The sequence below is a fragment of the Cavia porcellus genome, unplaced genomic scaffold, assembly GCF_034190915.1.
Source record: "Cavia porcellus strain 051 isolate PalLab524CR breed Dunkin Hartley unplaced genomic scaffold, mCavPor4.1 scaffold_2, whole genome shotgun sequence".
Lineage (NCBI taxonomy): Eukaryota > Metazoa > Chordata > Mammalia > Rodentia > Caviidae > Cavia > Cavia porcellus.
In genome coordinates this window covers 69,831,410-69,854,127 of record NW_026947485.1, presented here as the reverse complement: position 1 = coordinate 69,854,127, position 22,718 = coordinate 69,831,410, and the positions used below count along the sequence as shown (strand labels likewise).

General features: G+C 38.5%; 1 protein-coding gene across 2 annotated transcripts in view; it reads right to left on the bottom strand.

Moving 5' to 3' along the window:
* LOC100732684 (ATP-dependent translocase ABCB1) overlaps positions 1–22,297 on the bottom strand; it is a 101,918-nt gene extending 79,621 nt beyond the window's left edge. The window contains exons 1-3 of one of the 2 annotated variants that reach the window (XM_063243398.1): positions 21,654–22,297; positions 18,469–18,514; positions 9,190–9,352 (exon numbers count right to left, since the gene is read on the bottom strand). In XM_063243398.1, the coding sequence (XP_063099468.1) occupies positions 9,190–9,352; positions 18,469–18,514; positions 21,654–21,667 (223 nt within the window). In that variant the 5' untranslated portion in view covers positions 21,668–22,297. Of the gene's footprint in view, positions 1–9,189; positions 9,353–18,468; positions 18,515–21,653 lie in introns of those variants that run through there. The other variant, XM_063243408.1, reaches the window with a different exon arrangement.
* Positions 22,298–22,718: the final 421 nt, after the last annotated feature.

Sequence of the window (22,718 nt, the reverse complement as noted above, 5' to 3'; positions counted from 1 at the left end):
TTTTCATTGCTTTTCTCCTTAAAATAAAAAGGCAAGTTTACTGCTGTTTCTTTTAATTTTACTTCAACATTTTTCCCTAATCAGCCTTCAGTAAGTAAAAGCTATTGGTCCCAGTGATATTACTCTCTTTATGAAGACCTCTCAAAATTCTTACCTCTGGATGTACTCTCATAAAATCAAAACTTTCAAGCTGAAATGATCTTAGAGATAGTACAGCCCAGGAACATTTTATTTGCATAACTTTCAAAGGCCACTGCTGAAACCTACTTTGAGAAAGACATTTGAACAATGTTTAAAATTAATCTTGTTTTCGGTTGTAGAAGCTAGAAACTCTCTGAGGTATGAATCAGTACCAAGCAAATGATCAGGATGGAAATTTAAATGTAGATAAGTTTATTCTAATATAATATTTGTTAGACTTTGACTAGTTTCTCATCTTCTGGCACCTAAAACCTAATCATCCTGGTTCTTGTTCTTTATTTTGCCATCTCCTAACGAGCCAGTTGTTTTGTTTTGTTTTTCCAGAATTCTATTCATGCTCCCAGGGTGACTATAACCACTTTTACAATTTCAGTGAACCCCAATCTACATCTAGTTAATGTCCTTTTTCATAGTTAATGCTGTGGTTCAGGTTCCCATCATCTCGGTCTCTGCTTTAACAAAAGCCTCTGACTGCTTACTTCACACAGCTCTGTTTTCTCACCACATTTTAATTTTGGAGCCAATGAAAATCTTATCATTTTCCTTTGTAATCTTCAATGACAGCTCACACTACAAAAAGTATAAAATACCAAACATAACATTTCATAGTGTTCATTTTACAATCTGGCCACAATACACTTGTGACAGGGTAATACTTTTAAAAGATCAGCCAAGGACTTCTCAGATGCATCCTTCTCCACACCTTCCTCCTCACTCCAGTGGCCACAGCACTCTGCTGAGAGCTACTGTGGCATAAAAGGAAAGGGTGTGTGGGTTTCTTCTTGCCTCTTGTGTATTCAAAGCCTACCACCTTTCAGGATGGAGAAGAACTCAAGCATGCAAAAATATTTTGCTTAAGTTTCATAAGGCTAAGCTCCCCCTTTTTAGACTGAAAAAATATTTTCCTCATGCTATAAAAAAGACACTCAGCTGACGACTGACAACAGCATGGGTAGGGGATGGTTCAGGAAACAGAAGTTTCTTGTTATGATTTATATCCGGATGTCCTGCATAGAGACAAGATCTGTAGAAGCTGCCTGGACACGGGGGAAATACCTAGCTGGGTGCTGGGAAGTGACAGTCACTCTGGGCATCACCTGGAAGGCACATTTCCCTAGGGGGATCCTCCCTTCTCACTCTGCTTCCATGAGGTGAGTTTTGTTTCACCCAGACCCTTCTACCATGTAGCCAACCACACAAAGACTGAAACTTCTAAAACATTAGCCAAAATAAATTGTAGGTTTCCTTTAAGTTGTGGAATTCAGTTGTGTCTCAGGGATAAGAAAGTGCCTAAGAAACCTGTCTTTTGCTATGTAAAGAGACCCAAGAGGGGACCTCAGAAAAGGAATTTTTACAAAGTGTGTAGAGAAGAAAGCCTCAGGATAGCAACCCAGAGCCTCCTTGCATATAGAGAAATGCAAAAGGTACAGAATAGTCCCAAGTGTTATAGGCAGCTGTTAGTTAGAAATATTATAGGCAGTCAGAAAAGGCTTGGCCCACAAAGGAGCCAGAGCAGAAGTTCAGATACCTTGAAGCCTTGCAAGAGACAATCACCTTTTACTGTGGACCAAATCTCAAGGCAGAAGGCAAAGCAAATACAGCCACATCCTAAAGATCCACTGTCCAAATAGTTCTCTATCATCCTGAGAAGCACCCATTTGCTCCTAATTTAATCAGTTTTACCTGAGCAATTAATCTTATTTGGTTGACCACAGTTCTGTACTGCCTTATGCCCACCTTGAAAATTCCCATTTTTCTTCACCTTTGACCTATCTAACATCATAAGTTTACTCTATAAAAGTTCCTGGAAAAAACAGAGTCCTTGGCAACCCACTTGGGATCCCCTCTGTCTCTCTCTCAGATAGAAGTTTTCTTTCTCTCAATAAATATATTCTGTTCTTCACCTCTATCGTTCCTAAATTTCATTCTTCAATTTTAGAGTACATGAACTCGCACCGGACATAGTAGGTCAGGAGTTTCATTCCTATATATCACAAGGATCCTGAGAATAGGGAACCACAGAATATGACAGAAGTGCTTGGTAGGTCATGCTGAACCCCTGGCCATCTCACACATCTGAAATCACACTGGCTTTTCTGGCCTTTCTTAAGGGGAAGTAAAGGCTACCTTAAGACAACTGACACTGGATTTCTGCCATATTTGCTAATGACGGACTCAAAACTGCAATTATGTTGTTATATACAAATGACATTCTTAACACTCGGGTTCTGACATAACACACTCACTATGCAGCTTTCCAGCCTGTACTCCCATTGCCTCACCCCATCTTGTTTAGCTTTCTCCTTCTCCATGGAGCACCATCGCTAAACTTGCAGAGGGGTTTGCAGTTCTCTAAACATTCTCTCCACCCACCCTCTTCCTCCCACACTTCATTCATTCCTCTCTGTCTGAACATCCTTCACCAAATTTTTTCACCTGGAAAACAGTCCTCCATAAATGAGGTAAAACTTTACCTTTTCTCAAGGGCTTATCCTTAGGAGAGTGACTTGCCTTATCATAGATTTCCATACTAATTAACACATGATTCTAATAACCAAATCAATCCTACAAGAAAAATATGACTGACTGTATCTGTCTTCTCTCACTCTCACCCTTGTGAATTCTAAGAAAATTGGACTGTGTTAAGTTTATCTGTGCACACTCCATGTCTCAGCCCATTCTCCATGCTGTAACCTAGCCTGTCCCAAAGCCCAACAAGTGGTTCAGAGACACCACACATACCAGACCATTCATCAAGATGTCCCATCCAAACATTCCTCTTTCTCTATATAAATATCTCACAAAAGATTAAAAACAGACTCATAGGACCATTCTACTCAGTAAGTTTGCTAAACTCAACCAAGAATTCAAAGGAACTAAACTATGAGACACTGTAAGTAAACACTGCAGACCATTCAGAGATCACATTGTCACATTTTAATGTGACCTGTGTATCTTGGTTGGTTAACTAATTTTAACTTCTGAGCTCTGAAGAAAATAAATTAAAAAGTATGTGATTGGAGATATCTTCCCTGGCTGACTGAGGTTAGGTTACAATGATTTTCAAACCATCTTCCACAGGGCCTTAGGGCTGGCACTGTTGTAGACAGACAATCACAGCTACTTTTTCAAACCTCATTAAATTTCTGCTCCAACAGGAAATTCTTTCACTTTCAGGCTCCAGTCCTCATGTGACAAGGCAGTAATACTGAAATGTCTAGAAAGATTTCCCCCCAAGTGCTTCCCCCTTTTCCCTAATGTCATTTTCCCCATGCAAAAAGCAGAAATAAACCAAGTGAGCCGCAAATGAACGAAATAACTTTAGAGTAATAACTATTTAATGGCAAGATTCCTAGCCCAGGAACTCAGCTCTGTCATCTAGCCAGCTAATTCACCATGGCTACAGTGTGCAATTTTCTAGCTATGGTTCCTTCATATATAAAATGATGAATCAGGGCCAGATACTGTCTAGGTTTCTTACAGAATTCTATGATTCAGTCTTGCAGTTATTCAACCCATTTCTTAAGTACCTAGGATGGGTTAGATGCTGTGTATCATCACTTCTGTTTGTTTTTGCTGATTTTATAATGGATTATAGAGACTATATTTTCAGTAATCTACTTTTTTGTTATTTTTTACAGCAGTCTCCAAACAATCCTCACTCCCAAAATCTTACTATACTTTCACATTATTCACAAAACAAGACCTAGTTTCTTTAAATGTAAAGTTTAAAAATTTACTGCCAAAATAAAATATACTTTGAAATACTTTATGATTGATAAAGTATTTATTTTTAGCAACTTTTCCAGTGAAATGCTTAATGGTAAAGGAAAGCTTGAGCAAATGAGTGAAAATGAAGGTTTCAATATTACCTTACAATTTGTGTGACTGTGTCAGGATGCTGTCCTGGAGACTGTGCATACTTACAACATCAGGCTTCACACGTATATAAGAGCTACACCAGATTTATATGCTCATAGTTTAAGCATCAGAACATACAGACAAGCTGAATGTTTCCATTCCAAAATTCCAAATGCCAAAATGCTCCCAATTCCAAGACTTGTTGAGAGCTGACATGATGCCACTGGCAGAAAATTCAACTGCATAAAACTTTGTACAGTACATAGAAAATAATTAAAAATATTTTATAAAGTATTTTCAGGTTATATTTATAAATCATACATGAAATATAAATAACTTTCTGGTTTAAACTTCAGCAACACCCCTAAAATAATTTGTTATATTTATGTAAACATTCCAAAACTTAAAATTTCCAAAATCTAACATGTGTTTCATAAGGGATACTAAACTATATGCTCTGCGTTATACTATTTTGAGAGCTGGCTTTTCACAAATAGTTTTCATGTTCCTCTTGAGTTTTAGAGCAATGAAAGTAAAAGTGATAAAAATTACTTCCATTTTCATACCAAGGAAGTTGGTAAGTTATTATACATATTTATCTGCATTATTAATGCATACTACAATTTGAATGTTTTCTCTATTGTTCTACCCACAGTCTGAAAGGAAGTAAGCAGAACCAACCATAACATACATAGGGAGAAAAAAAAAAGCTATCAATGTGGATGTGACATATTGAATCATTAGGGAAAATGAATGCTCAAGTGTTCATTTTAAAGGAGTCTTTGAACATGGCAGATACTCCCAATCTGTCCTTTAATTTCCGAATTAGTATGTTATCCTCAGTTTCTTCCTCTCTAAATGCTTCTCTAAATCTTCAGCATATGAACTCAGTACTAGTCTGCCCAACTCTACTGTTTACTGTGTAGCCTCAGATAATGTAAATTTACTTAATCTCTCAAGATTCTATCTTCATTTGTAAAATATATATACTAACATATCAATGCCTATTAATGAAATATTAAATGAGTTAATATAAGAAAAGCACTGAGAACAGTGTCCAACACACAATAATGCTCAATAAATTTCACTTTTAGTTATTACCACCTTTCTCCCTATACTATGCCAGAAGGTTTAACATTCCAACTCAAGTACTGCAAAGTCTCTATTCATTGTAACTAAAAGATTACAGTTAGAGCACTATATAATTCAGTGCCACTTCTATATTTGTGCCCAAATTGACTGCCATGTTCAATATAAGTTCATCTAAAACCACAACGGCCATATCTAGATAGTGATCAGGCATATAAGGAAGATGATAACTCACAGAATACTGCAGAAAATCCTCAGTGGTCAGGCTTTGTTCATAAAAATGGGGTGGCCTAGAGAAGTCCTTATGTCTCAGTACCCATCACCAGATTTTACGGTAAAAGCTGCAAATTCTATCAAAAGCTAAGGAGAAAAAGTATTAGGGTGTTAAGAAATCAAGCCCAGAAGGAAATAGGACAAAGTCTGTGTGAGACAGCCAAGGAAGGCATCAGAAGATGAGAAAGCCAAAAGTGGTTTACAGTGGCACCAACAGGGGTGGGCCCACTTATCTCTTTGTAGAGCTGTCTAGCTAAAGCCTGTGTTTACTGTGAAGTGCTCAGGCCTTTAGGACAAGTTTCTCCTTTTGTAAGGAATATGACCCCAATAAGGAAGCTATGATGTCTAGTTAACACTACACAGAGGTAAGAAAGTTCTGCCTAACCAGGGCAAAAAGATCTGAGGATAGCTGTAGGCTAGTTTTTTCCTCTAGAAGCCACACGTAGCATGTCTTCTGTCTTCTATGGAACCAGCATCACATTTTTTTTTTATATTTTTTAAAAATCTTTTTATCTGTACTGGGGTTTGAACTCATGACCACTAGCTTGCAAGGCAGGTGCTTATGCTGCTGAGCTAAATCTCCAGCTGCAGCATCACATTTTGATGATTCACGTGATCCCACCCAACCCTCCTCCCATCCAAGCAGTTTCTGCAGCTGAGCATGGTAGTGAGAGCATATTCTTTGTTCTAAGAGTAAAAATTAAGGTAGAGGCAGCATGCTGCCTGTGGAAAGGTGAAGAAAGATATAAAACAAGCAGGGGGGTAGCAGTGAGAATTGCAGTGGGAAGGTCATCAAATGTAATTTTCTAAATATTTGTTTCACTTGTTACAAGAAGATATTTATGTTGTGCAGAGGAAGATGCTGATCAAACAAGGTTACCACATTCTGAGTCTTCAAAGCTTAAATGTTACTATCTGTCTATAAGTAGAACAAGGTGCTGATCTTTGAAGTGGAAGCATGAAATGAAGTAGAAGTGTGTGATTAGGGCTGTGGGGCAGAAATATTTTTGAGAAAGGAGAGGAAAGACGCCAGGCCCCTTATGGAAGAATCAGCAAGAGGAGACACAATTATAGAATAGTAAACTCACAGACATTTCATAGTAAAAGTTAGAAATCAATTAGTAGCTTGTGATGACACCACATGTAACCATGCTGCCTGTCCTATAGTTAACCTATTCAGTCAGCCTTGACTATCTGTGTCTGGCTGCTTTTCCCTGATAATGCACTGGATCTGCTTTATGTCCAGCTGCAATGCTTGTGTTTTTTCCCTACTAGCTTGGTTACTTTTCTCTCATTTCTGGAACAAAATACTCAACACCCAAAATAAAGGAAGCAAAGGTTTATTTAGCTTATTGCTTGTGGAGGCTTCAGTCCATAATCAGCTGGTTCCTAGGCAGGGTGGCATGGCACCAGGGCAGTACTTCAAGGCAAAAGCCAGCAAAAACAGCCAGCGCAAGGGGGAGCTGGCAGTGCAGAGTAAGCCTCTTCACATCTCTTATACTGTAAGCAGGTTATGCCTCTTGGATGGACACAGCACTCACACCCTTTGTGTGCCTCCTCTTGCACAGGCTGAGGCTGTTACCAAGGAAGGCCCCTAACCCTCTGCTGAATCACTTAAACTTCTGATGTTCTCAGATTGACACAATGAACAACATCCTAGAGCAGTAATGGCTTGTCCTCCACACCACAGGATGTAGAGCTACTGAGTCACTTAGTTAAGCTTCTAGACTTCTCAAGTTGACACAATGTATCAACTACAATACCTACTTAGAAAAATACAGTTTTTCCAACTCATTTCAAGGACTTCCATGTCTGAGACAGACTAGTATAGTCAAGGACATATTTAATTCTACTTTGGGCACTCATATCCCCTCCCCTCATTCGCAGAATGTTCCTACTTTATGATAAACAATTCCTTTTCAGTAAATCTACTTAAAACTAGCTTGCTTGAACATATGACTTGATTCAATCATGAATTAACTTGCCATCAGCCTTGTACTTCCTGCTTGTAAACTGTATTTAAACTGAACTCTAAACTGACCCAGAGCTAGTGATTTGGAACTGATTCCCACCAGCCTGCTAGCATAATAAAAGTTGCCTTCTAACTTGTTGGTACAGGGTACAGAGTCACCCATTTGATTTGATACTGTTTTTTTCTACACCATCACAACTAGAGTGTCACTTTGACATGGTAGCAACCACAGACAACATGAAAGCAACTAAGTGTGGCTGTGTTAGTCATCTTTATTGTCTCTGAGGAAAAAAACAAACAAAGAAACAATCAAAAACACCTGAAACACAAAACTTAGAACAGGAAAGGTTTATTTTGGCTCATGGTCTGCTGGCTCCAAGACAGAAACAGCATGGTGGGAAGATGTGGTAGGGGCAGAAACAGTATGGTGGGAGGACATGGGAGAAGGAAGCCAGGAGGAAGATTACATGAAGGAAACCTGGAAGAAAACACACCTTTCCATGGCAGGCCCCAAGCAGCTGATCTCTAATCAGGCCCCACCTCTTAACAGCACACTAGGCCCTGAACTCACCAGAGGATGAATAACCAGCAATCGACTTACCTTTCAGAAGCCTTGCTTGAGCGTGTGGGAGCTCAAACTGTAACAGACCCAAACTGTAACAGTGATTGTTTCCTTAAAACTGAAAACTAAATATTGTACCATTTTCATACATCTGCAAATATTTTTGATTCTTTTTCAGTAATTTAAGGATGTATGAATTATTTGTAACTTATAGGCAATGTAAAAAGCAACAGAAGGCCAAATCGAGCCAAATCAGGCTGGGGCTAACAGTCAAGCCTGTCTGCTTCAATCCTCCATAAAAGGCAAATACTGGTAATCTAGCAACTATGGAAACTCTGTTTATTTACACCTAACATAGGTACTGAGTAACTATAGGTATGACCCCAACTTTCAAAAACTAGATTACCTGCTGGCAACTATGACATGCTGTTGGGTAACAAAGACAAGTTACTATCAGTCTTAATACACTTGGGCTGCTATAAAAAACAATAGTGGACTAGATGGATTATAAACGAAATTTACTTTCACAGTTCTGGAGGCTGGGAAGCCAAGATCAAGACAGACTTGATATCTGATGAGAGCCTAGTTCCTGGTTCATAGATGGTATCTTCTGTGTCTTTATATAGTAGACGTGCAAGTGTGTCTGTTACACTCAAATCATTTCAGTAATCCACACACTTTCCCACTTCTTAGAGGGATGCTGTATGGCCCATTCATCAGCCCAGTGTCTTGCTTCCTACTTCATAAGAAACTTGAAGGGTACCAGTGCCTTCTTACCCACAATGTCATTTTCTATGGCTTCTGCTATCTGTGCAGTACAGTAGTACATCATCTTACTAAAAGGAGGGAAAGGACAATACAATAAAATATCTTCAGAGAGAGAAAAAGAGATAAGAGAGAAAGAGAACAATAAGTTTAAACACATATTTACAGAATTTCGAATACAGTATACTATTATATTTTATTATTATTTATTGTTAATATTTCTGTGACTGATTTACATATTAGAATTACAGATATGTATGAGGGAAAAAACATAGTAGATACATTCAGTTCTCTCCATGGTTTCAGGCATTTCCTGCGATCTCAGGACATATTCCCAGCAGGTAAGCAGGAACAATGGTGATCAGAGGAAAACTTCCACAGTTCTCACCTATTTGAGTCCCCACCATATCAGTCAAAGTTTTTTCCTGCACATTCCCAATAAAATCAGCACAACAAACAAACTTACTTTGATTAGTAATGTTTGATGAAATACTGCTTCCTGCATTTGAAAAGCTGTCTGTCATGTCTCCAAACACCAGCATCATGAGAGGAAGCGCAGTTCCATGGATAACAGCAGCCAGAGTCCCCAGCACCATGTACAACCTGTCCAGCCTACTTGCATAGCGAAACTTAGAAAGAAAAGACATCACAGGTACAATCAGTATAGTTTCACAGATGGTTCACTCTTTCTTCAAAATATTTCAAAATCCAAACACTTTTCACATTATCATGTTACCACTTCAGTGTAAGCTACCCTCTGCCTTTGGTAAAGTACTTCAACAGAAAGGATAGTTTATTTTTCTAGTAAGAGAAAGACAAAGACAGAGACAGAGAGACAGAGAGAGAGTAAGAACAAGTAAGTCCAAACACATATTTATAAATTTTGAATACAGTGCTTTGTATTTGCTTTGTTTTTGACTGATTTATGCATTAGAATTTAGAACAGGTAGGTAAATACGAAAACGACATAATGGATATGTTCAGTTCTCTCCACGATTTCAGGCATTTCCTGCTATCTTAGGAGTATGCTCTGGACTAATTTTTCATAATGAATTTAATCTGTCTCTTTTTCTTGCATAATGTCCAATGAGAATTCTAAAAGGCTTTCATGGAAGTAGAGTAGAAATGCAGTACGTGTATTGGCTGTCCTGGTTTCTAAGAGTAATAGTTACTTCCCATCCCATAGGAACAAACTTAATATCACAGGCCTCTCTTGGGACCCAATTGAAGAAAACTTTTGTCATTTCAAGGAACTGTCTTGGCTTAAAAATCTGCTTCCCAGTGGGATTAGCATAAATATAAAATGATTTTAATATAATCAGGCCTTAATGTGAGGAAGGAGTGGAAAAAATGAGTTGGACACATGCCAAGGAATATTCTTCCTGAGAAGCTAGAATCTGGCCATAACAATTGACCAGTGCAGATCTTCTGACTTCTTTAATTGCAGGCAGGTCACAAGAGGGAAGGAAAGGCTTCTCTGAATCCGCAAAGTGATGGGAAAAGAACACAGCAAGAAGAATGAATTCAGGGCCATTTGGGAGAAATTTAGTGCTTCTCTTATATAATTCAATGACATCCACAAGGCAATCAAACATGTCCAGCAGAACAGACACCACAGAACGACTAGTACATCAATTTGCAACAGTATTTACAATGAGGATGAGACTGTTGTATGCTCAGGAGACAAAATATTCAAAAGATATCACTGACTGGATTCTGTTTTGAACAAATCAACTGTAAGTAACAAGTTTTGGTGATAAGCTGAGATATCTAAATATAAATGGAACACTGTATAACATTAAAAAATTATTCTTCATTTTGTTGAATATGATCATCCCAATATATTTTATTTATTTATTTTGGTACCAGGGATTGAACTCATGACCTTGAGCTTGCCAGGCAGGCACTAATACTACTGAGCTAAATCCCTAGCCCTCCCAATATGTTTTAAAGAACAATGTTTTACAGTAAAAATTTTGAGAGATAGCAAATGAATTAGTTTGGAATGAAATATTATGAAATAAATAATTTCCAATGTAACATTTAGCAAAATGTTAATTATTAGATACAAATGATGGCTATGAGTGTGAATTTTACTATTATTCCTTAATATGTTTGAAATTCTTATCATAAGACGTGGCAAAGAGAAGATGGCTCTCAAACAGGCAAATTCATGTCTCTTCCTCTCGTCCTGAAAGGAATGAGCTAAGAGTAAATACAGGTATAAGGAAGCTGCCAGAAATAAACACACAAAGTGGAAGGAGTCAGAATTTTCATGGCTGGAAACAAGAGTGATTTCTGGAGAGAAAGGGTGAGAAGAGGACTTGGGGAAAGTGTTAATATAATGCTGAGGAGGACAAGAGCTGCAGTTAAATGCCACAGTTCTGTAGTTTGTTAGGAAACAATTTTGGAGAAAAAATATCTCTTAATAAACTTTAGCCTTGGTTTCTGCATTTGTAAGATGAGGGCAATATTCATATATACAGGAAACCTTATACAGTTCTCATGAGGTTAAAATGAGACTAGACACAAACCAGAGAATTACTATCATTGGTTTTGCAAATGGAATTACTAATAAGACTCTTCAAGTTCACACAGTCAAGAAAAAGACAGAAAAAGTTTTAATTTACATGAAATGCAATCCACCCATATGAATAAATATAACTGGAGGGATTCCTTTTTAAAAAGTGGAATGAAAAATATCTGGTTAGATGTTAATCAGAGAGAGACAAAAGGTGAACTAGAATCACACGAAAGGAAGGTTAATCTGTGATGAAACCCAAGGAAAAAGATTCCCAAGGCAGAAAGGTAGAGGGTTCTGGCAGTAAAGTGATTTATACAACATTCAGTACGCTAGACACCAACATGATGTTACCAAAGTGCCCAGTTTGCAAAGGAAAGTCAATAAACTCCATTCATTCAACATTTTAGAAGTATCTGATAAACACCAAATAAGGCTGCTCCTTGGTTCTGGGCACTGATAACAACAGTGACTGAGAAAAGCTCCTTGCCCTTATGAGACATATTCCAGTGTTAACAGCAGAAGAGAAAATAGATCTATTCAATATTTAGGCACCTATTAAAAGTTGCAAGTACTATTCTAGGCACACGAGGCACACCCTTTGTACCCTGATGGAGTTTACATTCAGAAAGAAGACAAACCTGAACAATAAATCAGACTGTGATTAAATATTAATGAATAGAAACATCACACAGGGTCATATTCCATAATGCTAGGCAGAGGCAACTAGTTTATCAAGAAATATCTCAATGAAAAAAGATCTCAGGGACAGGTAGGATGCAATTTGTCCTATGATTGCCTGGGGACAGGGAGTTCAAGGAAGGAAGAGCAAATATAAAGGTTCTTAGTTGGAAATCATTTTGGTATGTCTAGGAATTACACAGAATGGATACTGTGTGGCACAGCAGTGGAAGGACTTATTTACAAACTCACAGATGAGACAGAGGTCAGGTTATGTAGAATACTGCACAGCTTTAGAAAGAAGATTGGGTTTTAGTCTCAATTTCGCATATACTGGAAAGTAAAACCAGTATATGGTTTTCCAACATTTGGAGAAAGGGAATGAATGATGCCACATGGGTCCTATGGGGAGATGTTTAGAACTAAAAAAAGAGGAGGGATACTAGGAAGAAAGAGGTCGACAGAGTGAAGTCTTGACCAAGAATAGTAAGAAGAACAATAAAACACACACACACACACAAAAGAAGCAGGTCACCACCCTAATCCCAGGCACTTGTAACTATGGTTTTTATATGATAAAAGAGACTACAGATATTAAAGATCTTTGGATAGGGAGATCATCATGGGTTATCGGGTTGACCCAACGGAATATCACAAGATGTTTCTAAGAAGCCGACAGGCTCTGAGTCTTTAAGGGATGTGACAGCTGATGTAAGAGGCTGGAGTAATACAAAGAGAGACTACAGGTCTTGGAATGCAAGTGCCTTCTAGAAGCTCCAAAAGGGAAGGAACCGATTCTCCTTTTCTCCAGAAGGAATGAAATCCTGCTGTCAGCTTGATTTAACTCAGTAAAAAGTCTGAGTCTAGAACCATAAGGTAGTAAGTTTTATTGTTTTAGGCAAATAAGTTAGTTGGGTATCTGCTACAGTATCAAAAGTAAATGATAAGACAACGTCAAAAGAAGGATAGTAAACCAGAATGCTACAGGTGGAAAAAATGAAATGTTCTGGTCAAAGAGTGAGACATCTGAGTTTAAGATTTTATAGAAAAAGCTGTCTGTGGGAATAAACCCAACGGCCTCACTGACAAGTGTAATTTACTAAGAGTATGGCTGAAGTTGTTGCAACTGAAAAGGTCAAAGGATGTTGAATTTCACACTATGAAGAGACTAAATAATAGGAGAACCATAATCGCAGCACAGTGAATGAAGCTGAAGCAATCACACCCAAAAGTCCTCAACGAAGAAGGCATAACAAAAACCTGATACAGATTTCCCCTCAAAATGGATAGGAAATTGTATAATTCTGCAGACTGAAACTCAAAGGAGAAGGGATTGTTATGTGAGGATCAAAAAATTCTTTAAAAGGCTGTGTAGAACTATTGAAATGTTAACACCATCATTATCTCCTGATAACGAGTCAAGGAACTTCAGTTTCACAGGCAAAAGTAACTCAAAGAAAAAGCCAAGGTTAGGAGAAAAATCAGCACACTAAAATCACAGAAGGTAAAAGAAGAAAGAATATGGTAAACAGGGTTAAGGGTAACTGAGAAGTCAAGAATTTTTAAACTTCCACTGAATTTTAAGAGTAGTATGGACAGAAGCAAGATACCACAATCTAAAAACTGGAAGATGAAACAAGACATAAACATAGGCAACTCCTGTGTAAAGTGTCTAGGTGGGGGCTCCAAGGAGGAATTGGGAAAATAAGAGACGTGACCTGTCCATGCCCATGACAGAGCAGAAGGTAAATACAGGGAAGAGAACGGATGATAATAATGATATAAGGCCTTTGGAAGACAGAGGAGATGGGAGGCAATTACAAGTGAGTGACTCATTTTTAAAACTAGGTGTTCCCTCTGTTTCAACAGAATTATCAGTAGAAGAAATAGATCCAAATTGAGGTAGGTCTGTAACATTACTATAGTTGTTAAGAGTCCTGGAGTGGTTCTTCATATAACAATAAAAGTAACTCAAGTTGGCAGGAGGACCAGGAATATGGAAAGGTAGATACGGATGAAGGTGGCAAAGTCCTCCATGAGCAGGTGGTCAGAACACAACAGTGTTAATAAAAAATTCTTTAATTCTAGTCAACAGTGTAAGCAATCATAAATAGTCATAAATAGCTACAGCAATTAAACCCAATAAAGCATGAATGGGCAAAATCTGACCCTGAACCTGCCTACTTATTAGTTATATGACTCTATGACTTTGATCACATTTCAAAACTTCTCTGAGTCTGTTTCTTCATCAGGATAATACAAGGATAACAGCACCTACATTACAAGGTTATTGTGAGGATAAATCAAGTAATGCATGTAGGATATATAACCACTTAGTACTTAACACTGACAGCTATTATCTACTTAAGAAATACTGATGTTGCAATAAGGTATGTAAGGTGGAGAGGTTAAGTAGAATCTGCAGCACAACTCTGGCAAGCACAGATAACCTTTAAGGAGTTCATTTTGTGCAGGAATGTTAGCCCAACTTTTATTTTGTTTAATCTTATTTCCATTATTCCCGTTTCTTTTCCTGTTTTCAAATTTATTCTACTTTTGAGTTTCTACAAATGCTTACACAAAGCCTGATATAAATAAAAACTAGCAAAAAAATAAGTTGGGCTTTATTTCTTCTTTGAACACTTTGTTAAAATGAAAGTCTGAGTAGAACTAAGCTACCAGGCATTGTGTGCAGGAGAGTTCTGCAGTGTTTAGGAAGTCCTATGTGCAAGATTACCCTCAGCTGTCTCCTAGAACTCAGACTTGGGAATAGTCACCATTAGTCTCATGAGTGAAGGTAAACAAACTATACAAGCTGTGGTTTATGCTGAACATCTTCATTTTTCTGGTGATAGAACGTTGATACAGTCTGGAAAAATGGTGCTGGGAAAAAGGTGCCAACATGATCAGCACCAATAAAAACCTGAGGCATTGGGTCTGAGACTTCAGTAACTTCTCCTGCTACAAGTTACTGCTGGGGAAAACAGGGTGAACTACTGTAGAACAGGACTCGGAGCCTGTGCCTGGCTTCCTGAACATCCTTCCATGTGGCTTCTATCATTGTTAGTTGAATTTATTCTTATTTTGTAATCATAAATCTTATCTGGGCAGTATCACAGACAATGAGATTTGGAAGAGCTGAGTTGTTGCTTATTGAAACATTTCCCAGTGAGGACAGAGCCATATAGAGTCGTACAGAGACATACACAGTCCTCTCAGCAAGTCACTGAACCTGGGGCTCTTAGAGCTCCCTGATATGCACAGGTCCTGACCGTTCCTAGAAACTGAAAATGTTAGCACTGCTGACAAGACCACTCTACCATATAAATTCCTGATTCTGGCCCTGTGTTTAAAGGTTTTAGAGACAAGGTGGGTTCACAGTTTTCTATGTCAACTCTTCAAGAAAAAGATGGGAAGAATCACTAAGTAGTACAGTATTCCATCAAAGGGTTTTAAATGTCTGCTATCTATCTCGAATCCACTTTGCGTCCTGAGGCAAGTCATGTCTGGCCTCAGTTTCTTCATTAGTAGAATTGTAAAAACAGGATCTACTTCAAATAGAGTTTTAAAGCTATAAGACTATAAAGTCCTTAAAATAATTCTTTGCACATACCACCATTATTGTTTTACATTAGAACTCCATATTTTATTCTTTAATATTGATAGCATTACCTTTATAAAGTAGGTCCGTTATATTTTGTAAATATAAAAATTCTAAGTTGTTTTTATAAATTAAGTTACAAATACTAAAAACTAATATAGAGGGCTGGAGGTGACACAGCCTGTATGACATTCAGTTTCCAGCATCATCACCACTCCCAAAAGAAGAAAAAAGAAAAGAACGGAAGGAAAAGAAATAGGTATAAAAGCAAACAAAATTAAACTATAAAAGACAACTTTATACATCAAAAGAAATCATCAATCGAGTGAAAAGAAAACACACAGATTCAGACAGAAGACTTCTATCTAGAATGTATAAAAAACTGAAAAAAATGAGGTCCCCCAAGTTCAAAGACCCAATCCAAAAATGGACATCTGAGATGAATACACAATTCTCAGATGAAGAAATATAAATGAAAATAAATACATGAAAAAACGTTCAATGTCATTCATCATTGTAGAAATGCAAATTAAAACAACACTGAGATAACATCTTACCACATAAAGAATGGCTAACATCAAGATATCAACCAAGAACAAATGCTGAAGGGGTTGCGGGGAAAAGGAACCCTTTTCCATTGTTGATGGGAGTGTGGACAGTTCCACAGTGCAACCACTGTGGAAATTAGTGTGGAGATTCCTCAAAAAACTAAGATTACAGATTCCATTTAACCAACTATTCCCCTTCTGGGTACTTTCCCATAAAAACTGAAAACATCATATCACAGCAATATATGTGCACCCACATTTATAGCTGCACAATTTGTGATAGCCAGATCTTGGAAACAACTGAAATGCCCATCAACTAAGGACTGGATAAAGAAGATGTGATATTTTTATACAATGGAGTATTTTCAGCCATAAAGAACAATAAACTTGAGGCTTTTATAGGTAAATGGATTCAACTAGAAACCATACTAATAAGTAAATATCATATTGTCTTACTAGTGTAAGACACTGAAAGAGTAAATAAGATTCTAAAGTTACAACAAATATAATAAAAGGGGAAGAAATTGCTCAAAGAGAAATTATATTGTTTGACCAATCCTGCATGCCTGTGTCTGGTAACTTGAGCAGCTATTTTGAAGACAACAATATGCAATATAACAACCATTGTTAAATTCCTATCATCTAGGTTTTAAATCCCATATTGCTATTTTTTTGTTGTCATTGTCTTTTTGCTTTTATTGTTGTTGGTTTTTTTGTTTGATTGATTTTTTATTTTTCTGTGATTTTTTTCCTCTTTAAAATAAAAAAACTTTTCTCTATAATTAATATCTAAAAATAAATAAACGAAAGATAGAAATGTCTTGGTGCCAAAACAACAAAACTAAAATTAAATTTAGGGGTAAATCTGATTTTAATATAAAAGTTTCTTTCCACAAGAATGTAAAAATGAAATCTTCAATTCTGTTCTTCGGTGATTCAGATAATCTTTCTGTGAGTGTCTGAGCCTCTGTCTCATCTTTCCAAATCCCAAAGAAGAGATGATAAGTAGAGAAACAGTAGCACGTGAAGGTGAACAGGCTGTGAACAATTGCAGAATGCTCAGCGAAAAAGTCCCATGAGTCATGTGTCCCACCCACAGCTATGCTTATTTTTAAATGTTCAAATCCATTTTCAGGACATTCCACCTTTTCCTTCCCGTTTTAAAAAAATGTTTGCTGGGTAATAAGTGAATATAAAGGCCATGCTTCAATACTTAGTTGGTTCAATAGTTTCTAGGTACCAGTACCTGAGGCGGTTCAGTCAGAAATGCACCTAAGTTCACTGTGTGTTTTTAGAAAAAGAAATAAAGATTCAGGGAGCTAGAGATAATAGCAAACATACCCTTAAAATGGACACAATTCGAGATCACACTCATAAGTGAACTAAATCAGACCCCCATGTGTAAACTCTGTCTTGTGCGTCTAGTGTGAGAAGCTGAATGAGTACATAAGATCCAAAATGTATACTAAGATATTGTGAATGGGAAGAAATTATTCAATAGAAAAGAGACACTGTGATGAAGGAAAGGTTAAGAAAGAAAGGGAAGAAGGAAAAGATATCTGTATACACAAGATAGTGAAGATAGCTACTATACAGCCAGTTTCTTTCATTGAAAGTCTGTGCTAATATTATTTGGACAATGTCATACCTGTATCTTGTACTCTCAGTAACTACTAAAAAGACAACAGTACACACTGTATTAATTATAACTCTTCTACTAATCTGTTTTGAAACTGTGTTTCACTGTTATTTTTATCTTTTTTCCTCTTTAAAAAATACCCACAAGTTCCTTTTTTTGGATGGGAGATACTGGGAATCAAACTAATAATCTTGTGCTTTCTAGGCAGGCACTTGTGCCGCTGAGCTAAACCCCCAGCCCTTATTTTATTCCAAGAGTAAAGAAAACCTAAATAATCATCATGAAACCAGAAAATGTAATGAAAAATTATGTTACAGTTTTCAAATTTTAGCCACGCAACAAAGAGAAATAATGGTATATGCTAAGTCACGGTAATAAATAGTCCATTGCTATGTTTTATTATTATTATCTGCTCTTAGGACTTTGATCTCAAACTTGCCAGGATCACAGAGCCATTAAAGATGACACACAATATAGCAGGCTTGACCGATGGCAAAGACCATCATTCAGGGAAATGTCTGTGTAAGGCTCCCATCCCTGGCAACATAACTAACTACTTTAACCTATTCCAGCAAGGGTGGCTGTAGATATCCCATTCTCGTGGAAATTATGAAGAGCATTTCTCTGAAAATAAGCCAAATCTAACCAATCACTTTGCATTTCATTACCAGATTGTCTAAGAAATACTTCTTGTCTAGGAGAGGAAAAGTTAACTTTTCAAAATACTTTGAATAAGGAACAAATCCAAAACTCACCATGGCAAATACACTGACAGCTGGTTTCTTTTCCTTCTTCTTTTTACTAAAAAATAAAAATAAAAGAATTACACAAACCTTTTTAAAGATACACAATTTTTAGTCACTAAATTAATATTCAGTCCTTATATTTAGTGACAGAACAAACATGTTTATACTATTCAGTAAAAAATAGTTAATAATATGATATAACTTATAAGGTTAAATACAAGTATGCTTAAATGCATCTTAGATATCTATGTGCATGGTTATCACTGGATGTTGAGATTTCTAAAAAAAAGTGTTCTTCCTTGTGCCTTGCCTATTTCCCAGTTCTCTATGGTGAACAAACACAATCAGAAAAGATTTCATATTAAAATGAGTGTTTCTTCTTTTATCTTAGACAATCACTCATTTCCTGTGAAATAAATTTTCTTAATCACCATCTGAGTAATTCCAAAAGTCTGTGAAATGTGAAAAGTCTGTTTGTAGGCATTAAAAGGCCAGCTGTTATTCTGAGTCTAGATTCAAGTGACTCTAACTCAGTAACCCAAGCTCTCCGCTGTATGCAGCTTCCATCTTAGATGTGAGAACAAACTAACCAGAACAAACCAGTCACAATTTCATATGCAGAAAAGAAAGACTATTTTAGAAAATAGCATTATTTTTTTGCTGAGTCTTTTAAATTCAAAATTTAAGGTAATCTCTGTCTTTGCTCTGTAGCATAGGTAAGGTCAGAAGCAGCAAAGCCTCCTAAAGAAAAAATCCAGTTTCCTCAGATCTAGCTGTGTAGTGGTGTTGGACAAACATACAGGAGTATTTTCAGGTTGAATCCCACCCTAATCCAGAGAAGGCCTGGTATAAGTAACCCTAGCAACAGAAGACATAGCCATAAATAGTTGAGGTTTATTTTGCTCTCAGATTATCATTTCTGTTTTTATCTCTAAAACAGATGCTACTTTGGAGAATGAATAGTATCAATAATATTCATAATATTCCAAGCAGTGCCTAAGTAAGAATTTCCCACATGATTCATATGGAAGGCAAGACTTTGTCCTTCGTTTAAAGATAAGAAAACCACTGAAGAGTGAGAAAAGTTAGCTACCTTGTCCAACATCCCACTCCTGGAAGAAAACCAAGATTTAAACTGCAAATCTGTCCTCTGACTACCAAACTGTTCAGCTGTAACCTGGAAGGGTTGAGAGCCTGCACCACATGGAAATATATTTTCATAAGAACGCTCACCCTGCCACTTAGCTCCATCAGCAGGAAATACTTTACAGAAGAAAATCACTCATGAAACCCCATTCTAATGAAGAATGTTTGTATGCATACAGATACTCCAGATTGTGTAATCTGTTAGCAAAGCCCAATGCTTCCTACAACCTCATGTTAAAATGCATAGCTTTAAGAACATTAAAATCAATGGTGATAAGCATGTTATTAAGAACTATTTAATTTTTTAAAAACCTCTACTTTAAAGTCTTTAGGCCCTAATAATAACAATACAGAATCAAACAACACTGTTTGCCATTATCCTCCACATATCTTCAATACTTCTTAATCAAATAATTGTCTTAAGAACATACTTTTTAAAACTATGTTATTTTATAACATATCTCACATCTTGGATATACCCAAATACAAATGGAACTGTACAGTAAAAATCACACTTTGAAGGACTTAGCCCAAATAAGAGAATGCAAACATTCTTATGAATAATTTTGACTATGTGTTTAAATAATTTGGATATATTATTACTTTAATTTTTCACAATTTACTTCATCTGTTTCCTTTTATTTTTAATGTTAGTACTAGAAATTTTTAAAATACAAATGTGGCCCATATTACATTTCCCTTAGACAGAACCAGTCTACAAGTTTGATTCGATTCAGGTTAATATTTTTGAAAATGTACCATCTATGTGGTGTTGAGTAATTTAATACTGTCAATTCCAGCCTCAGTGATACTAAGTCCAGTCACCATAATGAAAGTGCCAATTGTAAAATCTCTAACTGGAAAAGCACGTTTCCCTTCTGCCCATTAGAAACAACATTCCTCTGATGATTTAGGATACAGTCATCATCAAATCCTTGCCTGAATCAGTGATTACAACGAAGGTTCCAGCATGATATATACAGGTTTGCTTTTTAGTAAAGAAGGTTCTTTTATTTTCTTTACCTCTCACTCAGTTTTTCACCTCTTAGACTATCATTACGGCCTCAGTTGTATTTAGGTTTCAGAATAATTCATTTTCTTGATGCTCAAACCACCCCAAACTTGGCTAGTGGACAACCGGACAACCCCAACTCCCCAATCCTCTGTTGCTGTGTATTCTGAATATTCAGTCAAACTCTACATCCTTGTTTAGGGTACTACAACATTCATTCTGTATTGTCCCTGCCCCAAACCTAGCTCAAAGTCGCTGTTTTTCTAAGGGCTGCTCCTTCCTTTCAGAGAGAAACAGTATTCAGAAACCCATATCTGGCACGGAGAATCGAACTCAGAACCTAGCACTTGTTGGGCAGACTGTGCCGCTGAGCCTACATCCCCAGCCCTAAGATGCTTATTTCTACAGTCCTTTCTGTGGATTGAAAATGAGTGATTTAAAATTATGAGTCACTTTTGAGGATTCCAAGTCAAATTTCACATTCCTTTTTAAACATTTGATTTAAACATTTATATGTTTTTCCTTACCCTGGAAAGCTCCATTTTACTTGGTATCACACTTATTTGTTTTATCTTACAATTTACTTTTTTACTAAATTCACTTTTTTACTAAAGATGAGGCAATTGTGTGAAGTTTAAAATTTCACACATAGGCAGAATACCATGAACAAAATGTACTGAAAGTAATTACTTCTTCTCTGCGGTTACATTCCCACTCTATAGACACGTATTCATTACCAGTGACGACACGATGTAAAAAACAACCCAAATGCATCATTCGCAGGATGCTGCATCCACGGCAGAGCTTCAGCAGAATGAATCTCACGCGCGTGCAACACAGAGCAAAACACGGCAGAAGGAGGTGGTGCGGCCCAGGCGACCCCACGGGCAACCTCCCTGAGGGCCGGGGCCCAGGACGTCGTGCTCGGGGCCGCCCCGCACGGCCAAGTGCAGAACCTTAGCCGCCGCCCGCGCTCGGAGCGGGGCCCAGAACGCACCGCCCGCACCCCAGGCCGCCAAGACAGCAAGCCGGCTACCTGTCCTCGCCCATCTTCGGCTCCTTTACTGCTCCCGCACTGGGGTCCGCTTCAGCCACCGGCCACCCGGGAGACGCCACAGCCGCGGGCCGCGCCTCGGACCGAGTCGGAGGAGAGGCCAGGCGCGGGCCAGCCGGGAGTGGCAGGGAGGCCCGGCTCCACCTGCCCCGGCCCCGCCCGCGGCCCGCCCCCGCGGGACCCCGCTGTGCTCGGCCGGGCCTGGCCCCGCGCGGGGCCGCGGGGTGGAGCCGGGCCTGGCTGCGCGCGTCCCCCGCTGTGCACAAACGCCGTGCACCACCCGCTCCGGGAGGGATTTCCGCGCCTCCGCCCGCCCGAGCCTCCGGACCCGCAGACCCGGGAATCGGAAAGCCCGACCCTTCCGTCCCGCGCCCCGCGAGCCGCTGGGCCTGGGCAGAGCGCACGGGCGGCCCGGGACCTGGAGCCGCTCCTCGCCGCCAGCGCCGTCCTCGCCGGGAAGGAACGCGCGCTGCGCGCCAGGCGTGCGGGAGCGCACGGTGAGCACGCGGCCGGGTGGGGTCCGCGAGCTCCCGGCCTCTGCGCCGCCGCGGGGGTCCTGGGGTCCCCGGAAACGACAAGGAGGACAGTGCCTGCTGGGCCGCGGTGCAGCGCGTTGGGCACCACGGTCCTCGGGCTCAAGTATCACAGGGGCGCTTTCTGGCTTCGGAAAACAACGCGGGACCCTGCGCACTGTGTGAATTTCCCCTCCCTGCAACATCTCGGAAAAGACGGAAAACTTTGCCTGCCCGAAGCTTTCTTCAGTATGCTTGTCACTGTCTGAGTTAGATCGTCTCTTTTGAGATAAATAGGAAATAAAAAGGAAGAGTTTCGAATATGTTTAGTTGGAGATGGGCATTTCAGAGGAGAAAGGGTATTTTTAAGAGATGTAGTCTTTTAAATATTAGCTGATAAATCAATGTCTGTGTTTGTCCCAGACTATTTCAAGATCCAGAGCTTTTTCTGCTTCTTTGATACACTGAGGAAAGTGCTATTTTTCGCGTTTAGTCTTCATTCTCGGTCACACACGCTGCAACTCAGCTTGCAGCA